General features: G+C 37.8%; 1 protein-coding gene across 2 annotated transcripts; it reads left to right on the top strand.

Moving 5' to 3' along the window:
- The first annotated feature begins 1217 nt into the window (after window positions 1–1217).
- Window positions 1218–12169, top strand: LOC121854961 (chondroitin sulfate N-acetylgalactosaminyltransferase 2-like). Of its 2 annotated transcripts, none has more exons than XM_042349782.1 (9): window positions 1218–1596; window positions 2456–2567; window positions 3596–3713; window positions 5040–5116; window positions 5405–5915; window positions 9625–9757; window positions 9892–10018; window positions 10301–10385; window positions 10990–12169. In XM_042349782.1, the coding sequence occupies exons 1-9, from the start codon at window positions 1452–1454 to the stop codon at window positions 11221–11223; spliced, it is 1542 nt and encodes a 513-aa protein (XP_042205716.1). In that variant the 5' UTR covers window positions 1218–1451; the 3' UTR covers window positions 11224–12169. The 2 variants fall into 2 exon arrangements, with proteins under 2 accessions (XP_042205716.1, XP_042205717.1); XM_042349783.1 differs by lacking the exon at window positions 10990–12169 and adding an exon at window positions 10590–10969.
- Window positions 12170–13118: the final 949 nt, after the last annotated feature.

The raw sequence follows: 13118 nt of genomic DNA, 5'->3' as shown, positions 1-13118 counted from the left end.
TCAGATTTAACAACAACTACGCTGACCCTCTGCGTTCTATCGGTGAGCCATGATTTGATCCAATTTAAAACTTCCCCTCGATACCATGAGCCTTAATTTTTCTCAGAAGCCTCTGATGCGGTACTCTGTCAAATGCTTTGCTAAAGTCTAAGTAAATAACATCGTAATTTTCGTCATTATCTACTACCTCGAAGACTTTCCTAAAAAACGTCAGCAGATTTGTTAGACAAGATTTTCCCTTTGTAAACCCATGTTGAGAGTCGTAGATTAATTTGCTTCTATGTGGTACTCTGATAAAAAAATTTTGCTCACCAGATTCATCCAAGTTTCGGTGATTGCTATGACGTCTACATTCTCGGTACATACAACCGCTCTCAGCAAGTCTATTTTATTTCTAACGCTCCTACTGTTTGTATAGTATACATTTAAACCTACCCTTCCCTGGTCCTGTTTTACCCCTTGTCCTGAGCAACTAATTTTACTTCCCAGGACCTGCTTGTTTTTTGACTCCCACTAGAGTCGGTGCAGCGAAGAATGACGAAAATGATTCCGGGACTTAGAAACCTTCCATATCAGGAGAGGTTAAAGAAACTAAACTTGCATTCCCTAGAAAGACGAAGAGTGCGGGGAGATATGATAGAAGTATTCAAGTGGGTGAAAGGAATCAATAAAGGTGATATAGATAAAGTTCTTATAATATCCGAGCAGGATAGGACTCGGAGCAACGGATTTCAGTTGTTTAGGTTTAGGAGGGAGATAGGAAGGAACTGGTTCACAAATAGGGTGGTGGACGAGTGGAACAAGCTTAGCAACTTTGTAGTAAGTGCTGGAACGCTGGAAAGTTTCAAAGGGAGGCTGGATAGATTCACGGATGATAGAGAGTGGTAGTAACTCTCGACAGGAGCTGCCATGCACAGGCCAACCGGCCTATTGCAGACTCCTTATTTTCTTATGTTCTTATGTTAATATTGTTCTTATTTTCCACTCTGTATCTGTATTTTTCTGGCTAAATATAATGTTTCAATTCAACACATCATTAGAATTTACTGCTTATTGATCTGTCAACACTAACACAGGGAATTGGCATTTTATTTTATGGCATCACGCAAGTGTTGACTCGAACAGATGTGCGAATAGAGTGCAGGTGTGTGGTGACGCAGGTGTGTGTGTGTGTGTGTGTGTGTGTTGAGATTTGCTGTCCATTGGCGGTGGTGGAATCATAAAGTAAACAACCCTGTCCCCGTCTCCCGTCAGTACAGTCTCTACGACCATCACCTTACCTCACCTCACTTCATCTTACTTCACCTCACCACACCACACATCACCTCACCTCACCTCACCTTACCTCACCTTACCTCACTTCTTACACAAGTTCTCTTTACAGTGTGTTTCATCTTCATTGTAAAAAAAACCCCACTTTTTATTGGTGAACATTGCATAGAACAAGACTGATGAACATAACATACGGTAGAACAAGACTAGTGAACATGATAAAACAGTGCTGTTTGTCTACCTTCGGGAGATACATGCCCTTGGTCCTGTGGGCGTTCAAAATAGCGATTTTTTGGGTGTGTCTGGCCGTCTGTACTCTCCTAGGTAAGGTTATTAATTATCTACCTGTGTTATAATTACCTGTATGATGATTATCTTCTTGATAATTAACTTAGATTACCTGTATGATGATTAGCTATGATAATTACTTGTATGAGATTATCTGTGGTAATTATCTGGTTGAGATTACCTTTTTGATAGTAAAGTGTGTAATAATTATCCCTTGATAATTATTACCTGTGACAATTATAAGAAGAGTGAAAATGACCTTTTTTTTTTACTTTTTTAACCTAACATAAATGAACTACAAGAAACTCATCTTAATTACTGGTTATTGTAATACTCAAAATGTTTACTCTTTAATATAACTACAAGCAAAAGTTCCCGGCTTAGCTTGGCTTAATTTGGTAAATACCGTATTACTTTGAGTGGCAGCTATAATTTATATTCCTTGACACGGGTTACCAATCGCCCCCTCGTCCCCCCGCCTCTCTCTCTCTGCTAAAACTAACAATACACTTTACTTATTACTGATATTTTAATAATTTTTATCCTTTTGTATTTTGGTTCATTTAAACTGGACATGTCAGTTACACAGATGTTTTATATTGTGTTATGAATTTATATATTTTCTGCCTTTGACTGTGTTTATCAATAACTCGATGGTAATTAGTGTGCAGTTTTAATACACACACACACACACACACACACACACACACACACACGAATATATAAACACACACCATTTCTATATATAATAACCTTAGCCTGATTTTTTTTGCTATTATTTATTGGGCACCCCCCCCCCTACATCCTTGTGCAAGGTGAAGCGCAGAAGCGTTTTTAGCGTCCAACAGATTTCAGTACACATATCATGTTGAGTCTCACCTTTGTCCTCTCGCAGCGTGCCTCACCACCTCCTCTTATACTGTGGAGGTCACAGGAGCCGCCACCAACCACACGCTGAACCTCTCCTCTAAGATGGATGCTCTACTGCCCATTGTTCACCATGATGTGTAGGTGTATGTAGTGTTTTGGAGTACATACATACATACATGCCGACAGACACCCACAGGCAGACATACATACACAGCCAGACACATATATACATACATACCGACAGACACCCACAGCCAGACATACATACACAGCCAGACTCATATATACAAAGTGACTCATTTAGTGTTTTATAAGTAAATAAATAAAAGAGCTACTCAAATGAATTCTATAAGGTACAATAATTAAATAAATAAGAACATAAGAAAATAAGGAGTCTGCAATAGGCTGGTTGGCCTGTGCCTGGCAGCTCCTGTCGAGAGTCACAACCACTGAATCATCCATGAATCTATCTAGCCTCCGTTTAAAACTTTCCAGAGTTCCCGCACTTACTACAAAGTTGCTAAGCTTGTTCCACTCGTCCACCACCCTATTTGTGAACCAGTTCCTTCCTATCTCCCTCCTAAACCTAAACTTATCCAACTTAAATCCGTTGCTACGAGTCCTATTCTGCTCGGATATTATAAGAACTTTATCTATATCACCTTTATTGATTCCTTTCACCCACTTGAATACTTCTATCATATCTCCCCGCACTCTTCGTCTTTCTCGGGAATGCAAGTTAAATTTCTTTAACATATCCTGATATGGAAGGTTTCTAAGTCCCGGAATCATTTTCGTCATTCTTCGCTGCACCGACTCAGTGTCGTATATATTTCCTTATTTTTATATGTAATTTAGTAAAATAATATCTATATATTTTCTTTGACACTTAATACGTATATGATTCTGATCCAAATATATGTAATTTTTACTATAATTAATCACATTTAAAAGCATATGAAAGGATATGTTATTCAGATGGAGATTTTGGACACTGATTGGGCATTGTGGGTCTGATATTTAATGAATGTTTCTCGTGTGTGTGTGTGTGTGTGTGTGTGTGACATGCGTAGGTGATATGAGTGGGTGCTATGATGAGTGACTGACATTAGTGGCTTTTTTCTCCGGTCTTGTCTGCTCTACAGGTGTATAATTCTACCCGTAGCTCCGACCATATCTACTTCAACACCTACGATGGATCTAATCTCTACGACAATAAAGGGTCTAATCGTGGCACTATCAAGAGACGTCCATATGGCACAGAACTGAAAATATTTGACCAGGTAAGTTCTGTATACAACTATCCTGGTACACTGGTCTACATGATAAGTTGTTGGTAGGTCTGTCTACAAGCTACATGATAGCTTCCACTCTGTTCCACACCAACACATCTCTTCTCTGTTCCACACCAACACATCTTTCTCTCTCTCTTCAGTGTTCCACATCAACACACGTGTCCACATTCCCTGCAAATCAATTGAAAATCCTCAGTCGTCAACAAGGTGCAAATACTAACTTTGTTATTCGTCCAACACCTCCAGCATAACACATACTGTAACCTAACCTTGCGTAACTTAACCTAACCTCGCCTAACTTAACCTAACCTCGCCTAACTTAACCTAACCTCGCCTAACTTAACCTAACCTCGCCTAACTTAACCTAACCTTTAATATGACACACCAACCTAGCTCCCAGCAGCAACACCCAGCATCTATTTCTTCATCTCCCAGCTCACAACACCCAGCACCTTCCCTCACGACATTTACAGAACCCTTCCCAGCACCCACCCAGTCTTTACGCCTCCTAGCAGCACCCGGCAGTGAGGGGATATCCGGCAGGAATCAGGGCCTTAATAAATTTACCATCCAACATGCTCACTCTGGCCATGTTTTTGGATCTGGCTCTTACCTGCTTTTACCTGCTAGATACTCTTACCTGTTCTTGTCTGCTAATCTTAACTGCTAAATATTCTTACCTTTGCGATATAAAGTATTTTTCATGTGTGACCCCGCTATAGAGAGGCTTTGTGTGTGTGTGTGTGTCTCGCTATAGAGAGAGTGTGTGTCTGTGTATGTCTGTCTGTCTGTCTGTCTGTCTGTTGGTCTGCCAGCAGTTGACCTTTTGTGAAATTGTGAAAATGATAATATCACTTTCCATGAATTTAGTCTTTGATAAGAAGAAAAAATATACTGTATCGTTAAATGTTGAAAATTATTGGTTGGTGTGTGACGTTAGTGGGTGAAGTTAGTGGGTGAAGTTAGAGAAGGAAGTTAATGGGTGAAGTTAATGGGTGAAGTTAGTGGGTGAAGTTAGTGGGTGAAGTTAATGGGTGAAGTTAATGGGTGAAGTTAATGGGTGAAGTTAGTGGGTGAAGTTAATGGGTGAAGTTAGTGGGTGAAATTAATGGGTGAAGTTAGTGGGTGAAGTTAGTGGGTGAAGTTAATGGGTGAAGTTAGTGGGTGAAGTTAGTGAGTGAAATTAATGGGTGAAGTTAGTGGGTGAAGTTAGTGGGTGAAGTTAATGGGTGAAGTTAGTGGGTGAAAAAAGGAGAGAATGACGGGAAGACTTAAATTTAATTATTACTATTGTAGTTATTATTATTATTAAAGGTAAGAGATGAGGCCATACTGTACCTGAAGCAGCGAGGGAACTGTACCTACCACCGCCATGACTGTAATGACATAAGGTACAATATTTCATAAGTATCTGTTTCATTATCATTCTGTGTACACTTGTTACCATTTTGAAACCCAGTAATACGTTTATTGGTATTTGTGTTGTCATTGTTTGTATACCTGTATTGTCTATGGAATGTATAGTTGCACTGATTATATACTGTATATGCTGAATCACTTTAACACTATGGCGAATTTACAGATTAAATAGCTATATACTGTACCTGTATCTACCTTTCATTTATCTCTGTGTGTATGTATGTATGTATGTATGTAACATCTGTTCATACTGTCACCAGGTATCGGGTAGTGCCAACAGTGGGTGTGGAGTTGGACGTCATATGCACCAACAGCTATCCCCCGTCAGGAACAGCTGAGAGAGTCACCCTCCTTCAACCTTTCCAGCCCTCCCGAGTCCTCTTTCATAGTCACATCGACACCACACAAGTCATTAACATCATAATGCCATTAATGGGACGACCAGAGGCCTTCCAGTTGTTCGTTGATAACCTCCGTGGTTTGCTGAAGAACGGAGGTGGTGGTCTACAACTTGGCTTAACAGTCTTTTACTACAATGACAGACATACACACAGTATCCGCCAAATTCTAAGCTCGACGCAAGATATTGTTGGTTTACAGACACAGTTTATTTTACACAAGAATCAGAATTTCTCACGGGCAAAGGCGCTGACGGAGGGTGTGAAGAAGAGCCACATTAAAGCAGAGGTGATGTTCCTTTGTGACGTAGACGTGTTATTTACCAAGAGCTTCTTACGCCGCTGTCTGGCTAATGCTGTGCAGGGCTCCCAGGTACAGTAATGTCTTTATTGATGTACAGTGCGGTATATAGTATAAGTTAAATACACTCTATTGTATAATGGTGGTTAATTTATATATATATATGAATTGAGTTTATATTAGTATTTATTTCTTTATCTTACATTGACATTTGTGGGTTTTTTTTATATACAATATCTTTGGTTTAATTGTATCTCACGTTTATACTTTGAATGTTTTTTGGGTGGTTTCCTGATTGACTTTACTGGTAGGAGATCGTCTTAACGCAGGTACATAGGTTTATCTCTTCACTAGGTTACATAAGTTGGCTCCACATATATAATTTTTATTAAGATTTTTACCCTAACTTAAACCTACTATACCTAACCTAATTTAATGCAGTCTAACCTAACCTAACCTGTGTGTGATAGTTAATATATTCAACAGTAACTGGTATGTGACAGTTAACAGTAGACAGTAACTTATGTGTGACAGTCAACAGTATGAGCTGAGACAGTTTATGAACAGAATCTAGTGAAGTGAGACAGAGTGGAAAACAAATATTTTTTTAAATTTCCGAGTAATTTCAGGTAAGGTGGCGAAGGAGGGGGTGGGGTGAGGGGGTGGGGTGGGGTGAGGGGTGGTGTGGTGGTGGGAGGCAATAAACCGATTACCTGCCCACATTAATGAAACTATAAAATTAACCCATCGTTTAACTACAGTACAGTCACTTGCTGCTGAAAATTATCTAGTGAACATTTGATATAGTTAACCGAGAGCAGTGACTTGCATATTCCTGTGTACAGTATATGTAATTACATATTTTTTTTTACATATATATATATATATATATATATATATATATATATATATATATATAAAATCACATCTTGTACACATACATATACTGTATTAATCACATACTTTTTTACACATACATTCATAAGTACATACATACATACATACATACATAAGTACATACATACATACATACATACATACATACAATAGGTATATGTAATCACGTGTATCTTTTTCCAATATTCTTACACACACACATATATAATCACTTGTGTATTTCTCCAATCCTATTACACACATAAGTAATTTTTTACTTTACCACGTTGGCCGGAGCGTGACGACCCTTGTCAGTCTTTATCTGTACACACTAAGAACATAAGAACATAAGAAAGTGGGATACTGCAGGAGGCCGACTGCCCATGCAGGGCAGATCCCTTTCACACCCATCCCAGCACTTCCATGTGCCTATCCAACTTCGTCTTGAAGCTCCCTAGCGTCCCCTGATCCTACTATAGCACTCTGGTAGCCTATTCCACATATCCACAACTCTATTACCAAACCAGTGCTTGCCTATATCCTTTCTGAATCGGAATTTATCTAATTTAAAGCCATTTGTTCTAGTTATTTCGTTATTACTGAGCTTCAGAACATCTTCCATTTTACCCTTGTTAATCCCACTTACCCACTTGTACACCTCTATCATATCTCCCCTAACTCTACGCCTCTCTAATGAATGTAAGCCTGCTTTTCAGTCTTTCTTCATATGGAAGGTTTCTAATATTATGGATCATTTTGTCATTCTTCTTGTACTCTCTCCAAAGAATCTATGTCCATTCTATAATAAGGACACCAGAACTGAACCGCATAATCCATGTGTGCCTCACTAATGCTAGGTAAAGTTTCAAGATAACGTCAGCAGTTCTGTTACTCACAGACCCAGATATGAACCCAAGAATCCTGTTTGCCTTGTTGCGAACGCTAATACATGTTTTCAGGTTTCAAGTCGTTACAACAAATACACCTAGATCTTTTTTCACAAACTGAGTTTTCTATTTCCGTGTTACCTAGTTTATACTTAACGTTTGTATTCGTCTTCCTATCTGTAGTACCTTGCATTTATCAGTATTAAATTCATTTGCCAGTTTACTGACCACTCATGTAAAAGTATCTAGATCTCTTTGAAGGTGTTCAAAGTCACTGTCTGAATTTATCACTTCCCCATTTTGGTATCATCTGCAAATTTACTAATCCTACTAGTTATGCCTAAATCAAGATCATTAATGAATATAACAAACAGCAGAGGGCCTAATACAGATCCCTGGGAACTCCGCTTGACACCCAGTCTGACTTTAATCCATTTATGCTGACTCTCTTGTTTCCTACCAGTTAACCATGACCTAATCCATTTTAATACTGATCCACCTATTCCATGTGCTTCTACCTTCCTTTATCAATCTCTCATGAGGGACTCTATCGAATACTTTACTGAAATCTAAATAAATTATATCATATGACTTATCATTATCTACCGCTTCATATACTTCTGAGAAAAAGCTAAGCAAATTTGTGAGACAAGAACGTCCCTGGGTGAACCGTGCTGAGAAGAATGAATTAAGTTGAATGTTTCAAGGTGGCTTCTGATTTTTGTAGCAATAATTGACTCTAGCAACTTGCCTATGATTGACGTGAGACTAATGGGACGGTAATTTGATGCTATTGATTTATCACCCTTTTTGAAAATCAGACTACATTTACACGGTTTCCAAGCTTCTGGCACTGGGCCGATTCTAATGACTTATTAAATAAAACTGCTAATGGATTACTCAACTCATCTCTACATTCTTTTAATATTCTAGCATATACTTCGTCTGGACCAGGCGATTTATGAAACTTCAGTTTGTTAATTACTTTAAGGCACATAGTTACTAGTAATATTGATATTCATCAACATATTTTCTATACTGTCGTTATATACCTTACTTGAACTACGGAAACTGTGCTGAGTTTTCATTTGCTGAATCTGTGAATGAAAATGACTATTTAACGTGCTACATTTCTAACTCATCATCAGTCATTTTCTCCTGTAAATGAGTTTTTAGGGACCCTATTGTATCTCTAACCTTTGATTTATACAGTTGATAAAAAAAGCTTTGGGGGTTATTACAAATTAGTTTACTACCTTGATTTCATAATTTTCTCTTTGCTTTCCTAATTTCTGTTTTACCTGTCTTGTTAGGTTCTGATAGTAACCAAGTAAGTGATTTTCGCCTTTCTTAACTTTTCTATATACTCCTTTCTTTTTCCCCAGAAGATCTAAGAGTCTATTATTCATCCATTTTGGTTGGTTCCGTATCGATCTGAATTTTCTTTTAGGGATGTGTTTATTTTGGGCATTATTGATTGTCGCAATAAATTGTTCATAAGTAGCTGCTAAATTAAATTCGGGGTTATCCCGTCCTAAGTTGACAGTTTCCGGAGGTGTGGGGGGGATTAATCTTCTGACCATAGGGTCATCCCTTAGGTCTCTCCTTATGCTACCGTAATTAGCATTCCTCCTAAACCAGATCATACGAATTTCTTCCTGCCATCCCATATTATGTTAAAATATATGGCTTTATGATCACTGTTTTAGTTCGTCTCCAATCCCAACATCTTTTACTAGGATTTTCATTATTACTGATTAGTTAACATTTGTAGGATCTCAGGTGTGGAAATACTGTACTGTATGTTTCATTATGTACTGCTGTAGTTCTTACTATTATTGTTATTTTGATTATTGTTGTTGCTATTATTATTATTATTATTATTATTGTTATTGTTATTATTATTATTGTTATTATTATTGTTATTATTATTATTATTATTGTTATTGTTATTATTATTATTGTTATTATTATTATTATTATTATTATTATTATTATTATTATTATCATCATTACAGGTGTACTTCCCTACGTACTTCTCCCAGTACAACCCTCAGCTGATTTATCCTTTACAAGGCCAAAAAGTTCCGTCACCGCTGGACACCTTGACTGTTCGTGACGATCATGGTTACTGGAGAGTCTGGGGACATGGTGAGTGTCTCTCTCTTGAATTTCTATCATCATATATCTCTCCCTCTACTTTACCTCCCTCCACCCTCCCTACCATCACCCTCTCTACCTACCGTGACCCACCATAACCTAACCCCTGGCCTTGTCTCCGGCAGGTATGGTCTGCATCTACAAGTCCGACTTCTTCAGGATCAATGGGTTTGACGAAAGCAGGACAGGCTGGGGAGGGGAGGACCTTATTTTCTTGAAGAAGACGGCGAGTAAGAAGTACAAGATTATTAGGTAACATATAGTGTTACTTTACTTTTGCTTTATGGAGTTGATTTCTCATTAATATTAACTACCCTAACACTTCCTAACCCAAACCTAACCTAACCTAATTTAAACTAAACTAATCCTAACCTAAAGCAATCTAAGCTAAACTAACTTAACCTAATTTAATTTAACTTAACCTAACGTACACTAACCCATCCTAACACACACACAGAGCGTTACAGGGATCCACAGATATCATGCATCTGGGAATAACTATAAACAAGTGATCGTAAAGGCTGTGTTTTGCAGGTCACTGGACTACGGCCTGATTCACCACTACCATCCCAAGAACTGTGAAGATGCTGGTCGTGGTCAGAAGTCTTCTTGTATGAGGGTATGTTACCGTACTGGCTTGTTAACCTAACCGAACATTAACCTAACCTAGCTTAACTTAAACTAACCTAACCTATCAGCCTATCCTAACCTATCGTAACGTGAGGATGGTTGGTCATAGGTGACATAAGCTGGGGGGGTTGGTGTTGTTATAGGTAAAGGCGAAGAGTGAAGCCTCAATATATAATGTGTTGTGTTGTTATAGGTAAAGGCGAGGAGTGAAGCCTCAATATATAATGTGTTGTGTTGTTATAGGTAAAGGCGAGGAGTGAAGCCTCAATATATAATGTGTTGTGTTGTTATAGGTAAAGGCGAGGAGTGAAGCCTCAATATATAATGTGTTGTGTTGTTATAGGTAAAGGCGAGGAGTGAAGCCTCAATATATAATGTGTTGTGTTGTTATAGGTAAAGGCGAGGAGTGAAGCCTCAATATATAATGTGTTGTGTTGTTATAGGTAAAGGCGAGGAGTGAAGCCTCAATATATAATGTGTTGTGTTGTTATAGGTAAAGGCGAGGAGTGAAGCCTCAATATATAATGTGTTGTGTTGTTATAGGTAAAGGCGAGGAGTGAAGCCTCAATATATAATGTGTTGTGTTGTTATAGGTAAAGGCGAGGAGTGAAGCCTCCAGTCAGGTGTATGGTCTCTGGTTCCTGAGGCACAGGTTGAACGTGTCAGTTTACGGAGTGATGAGTGATATCCTCGAGCCTTCAGACAACGTGACACTTCAAGTTGTACTCGTGATGATGGTCATCCTCAACCTGTCGCTGTGTGTCTGTCTCTGGAGGAAATTGAGTCCTTTTAACGCAGGTGTGTTACCTAACCCGACATTTAATTAGACGTAGTGTGTTATGTTAACAGTTAATTAGATGTAGTGTGTTATGTTAACAGTTAATTAGACGTAGTGTGTTATGTAAACAGTTAATTAGATGTAGTGTGTTATGTTAACAGTTAATTAGACGTAGTGTGTTATGTTAACAGTTAATTAGACGTAGTGTGTTATGTTAACAGTTAATTAGACGTAGTGTGTTATGTTAACAGTTAATTAGACGTAGTGTGTTATGTAAACAGTTAATTAGATGTAGTGTGTTATGTTAACAGTTAATTAGACGTTGTGTGTTATGTTAACAGTTAATTAGACGTAGTGTGTTATGTTAACAGTTAATTAGACGTAGTGTGTTATGTAAACAGTTAATTAGATGTAGTGTGTTATGTTAACAGTTAATTAGACATAGTGTGTAATGTTATCAGTTAATTAGACGAAGTGTGTTATGTAAACAATTAATTAGATGTAGTGTGTTATGTTAACAGTTAACTAGAAGTAGTGTGTTATGTAAACAGTTAATTAGACGTAGTATGTGTTATGTTAACAGTTAACTTAGAAGTAGTGTGTTATGTAAACAGTTAATTAGACGTAGTATGTTATACAAACAGTTAATTAGACATAGTGTGTTATGTTAACAGTTAACTAGTAGTGTGTTATGTAAACAGTTAATTAGACGTAGTATGTTATACAAACAGTTAATTAGACGTAGTGTGTTATGTAAACAGTTAATTAGACGTAGTGTGTTATGTTAACAGTTAATTAGACATAGTGTGTTATGTTAACAGTTAATTAGACATAGTGTGTTATGTTAACAGTTAATTAGACATAGTGTGTTATGTTAACAGTTAATTAGACGTAGTGTGTTATGTTAACAGTTAATTAGACGTAGTGTGTTATGTTAACAGTTAATTAGACATAGTGTGTTATGTTAACAGTTAATTAGACATAGTGTGTTATGTTATATAAATGTAATACTGTATGTCATGTCAAATATATTAATATAAACACAAAACAAAAAAAATTTACACAAACACCTTAGAAAATGTTTTACTCCCAGTTCCATGTGACCTTGAACTCTGAGAATAAACTCCTCCTCCAAGGTCCTCCTCCAACAACTGCTTTGATGAGATAAAGACGAGTGTAATGTTTCAAGGAGAACGCTCATGGTAGGAAGGATATTGATTTAGGTGGAAGTTAAGGTATTAAATGGGTCTAATACTTTTGTTTTTCTTGTCGCTAAATTTATATTTGAGATTCGATTTGTTTGGGTGGAAAGAGAGAGAGAGAGACGAGAAGAGAAGAGACAGTAAAATAGAAAGACAGGAATAGAGAGAGAGACAGAGACGGAAAGGAAGGTAGTTCTCGAAGCCTTTAATTTCCTATTCCGTAATGACCCGGATTGGTATTCTGAAAATCTCATTATTTCATTCACTTGTCCTCGTTCTCAGACCTCGACCTCACCTTCAGAGCAACATACCTCGTCCTCGACCGTGTTCACATACCAACATACCTCGTCGTTAAGTACAGGTTATTGTTTAGGTAGAGGTCGTCCTTAGATTTACTATACAACCTAACCTAACCTAACCTAACCTAACCTAACCTAACCTAACCTAACCTAACCTAACCTAACCTAACCTAACCTAACCAAACCTAACCTAACCTAACCTAACCTAACCTAACCAAACCTAACCTAACCTAACCTAACCTAACCTAACCCATTACGCTCTCCCGCTTGGTATTATGTACACAAGACAAGTAATTGTTATCAAGATGTGGAAATATTTGGTTTTTTAAGTGGTCCCCTTCTGGTGCTGGGTGTTGTGTCGGTTTGGCGGGGTGACGGGAGTGTGTGTGTGTGTCGGTTTGGCGGGGTTTGAGTGTTAGGACATAAACGTACACATACACACA

The sequence above is a fragment of the Homarus americanus genome, unplaced genomic scaffold, assembly GCF_018991925.1.
Source record: "Homarus americanus isolate GMGI-L3 unplaced genomic scaffold, GMGI_Hamer_2.0 scaffold23110, whole genome shotgun sequence".
NCBI lineage: Eukaryota > Metazoa > Arthropoda > Malacostraca > Decapoda > Nephropidae > Homarus > Homarus americanus.
The sequence above is the reverse complement of the archived record's forward strand: the minus strand, read 5'-3'. Positions and strand labels throughout refer to the sequence as shown.

Excerpts from the sequence above, each read along its gene's own strand:
- LOC121854961 (XM_042349782.1), top strand. The coding sequence starts at position 1,452 with ATGAACATAACATACGGTAGAACAAGACTAGTGAACATGATAAAACAG. Across the intron at positions 1,597-2,455 it reads GGCCGTCTGTACTCTCCTAG|CGTGCCTCACCACCTCCTCT; the intron begins GTAAGGTTATTA and ends GTCCTCTCGCAG. Across the intron at positions 3,714-5,039 it reads AACTGAAAATATTTGACCAG|GTAAGAGATGAGGCCATACT; the intron begins GTAAGTTCTGTA and ends TTATTATTAAAG.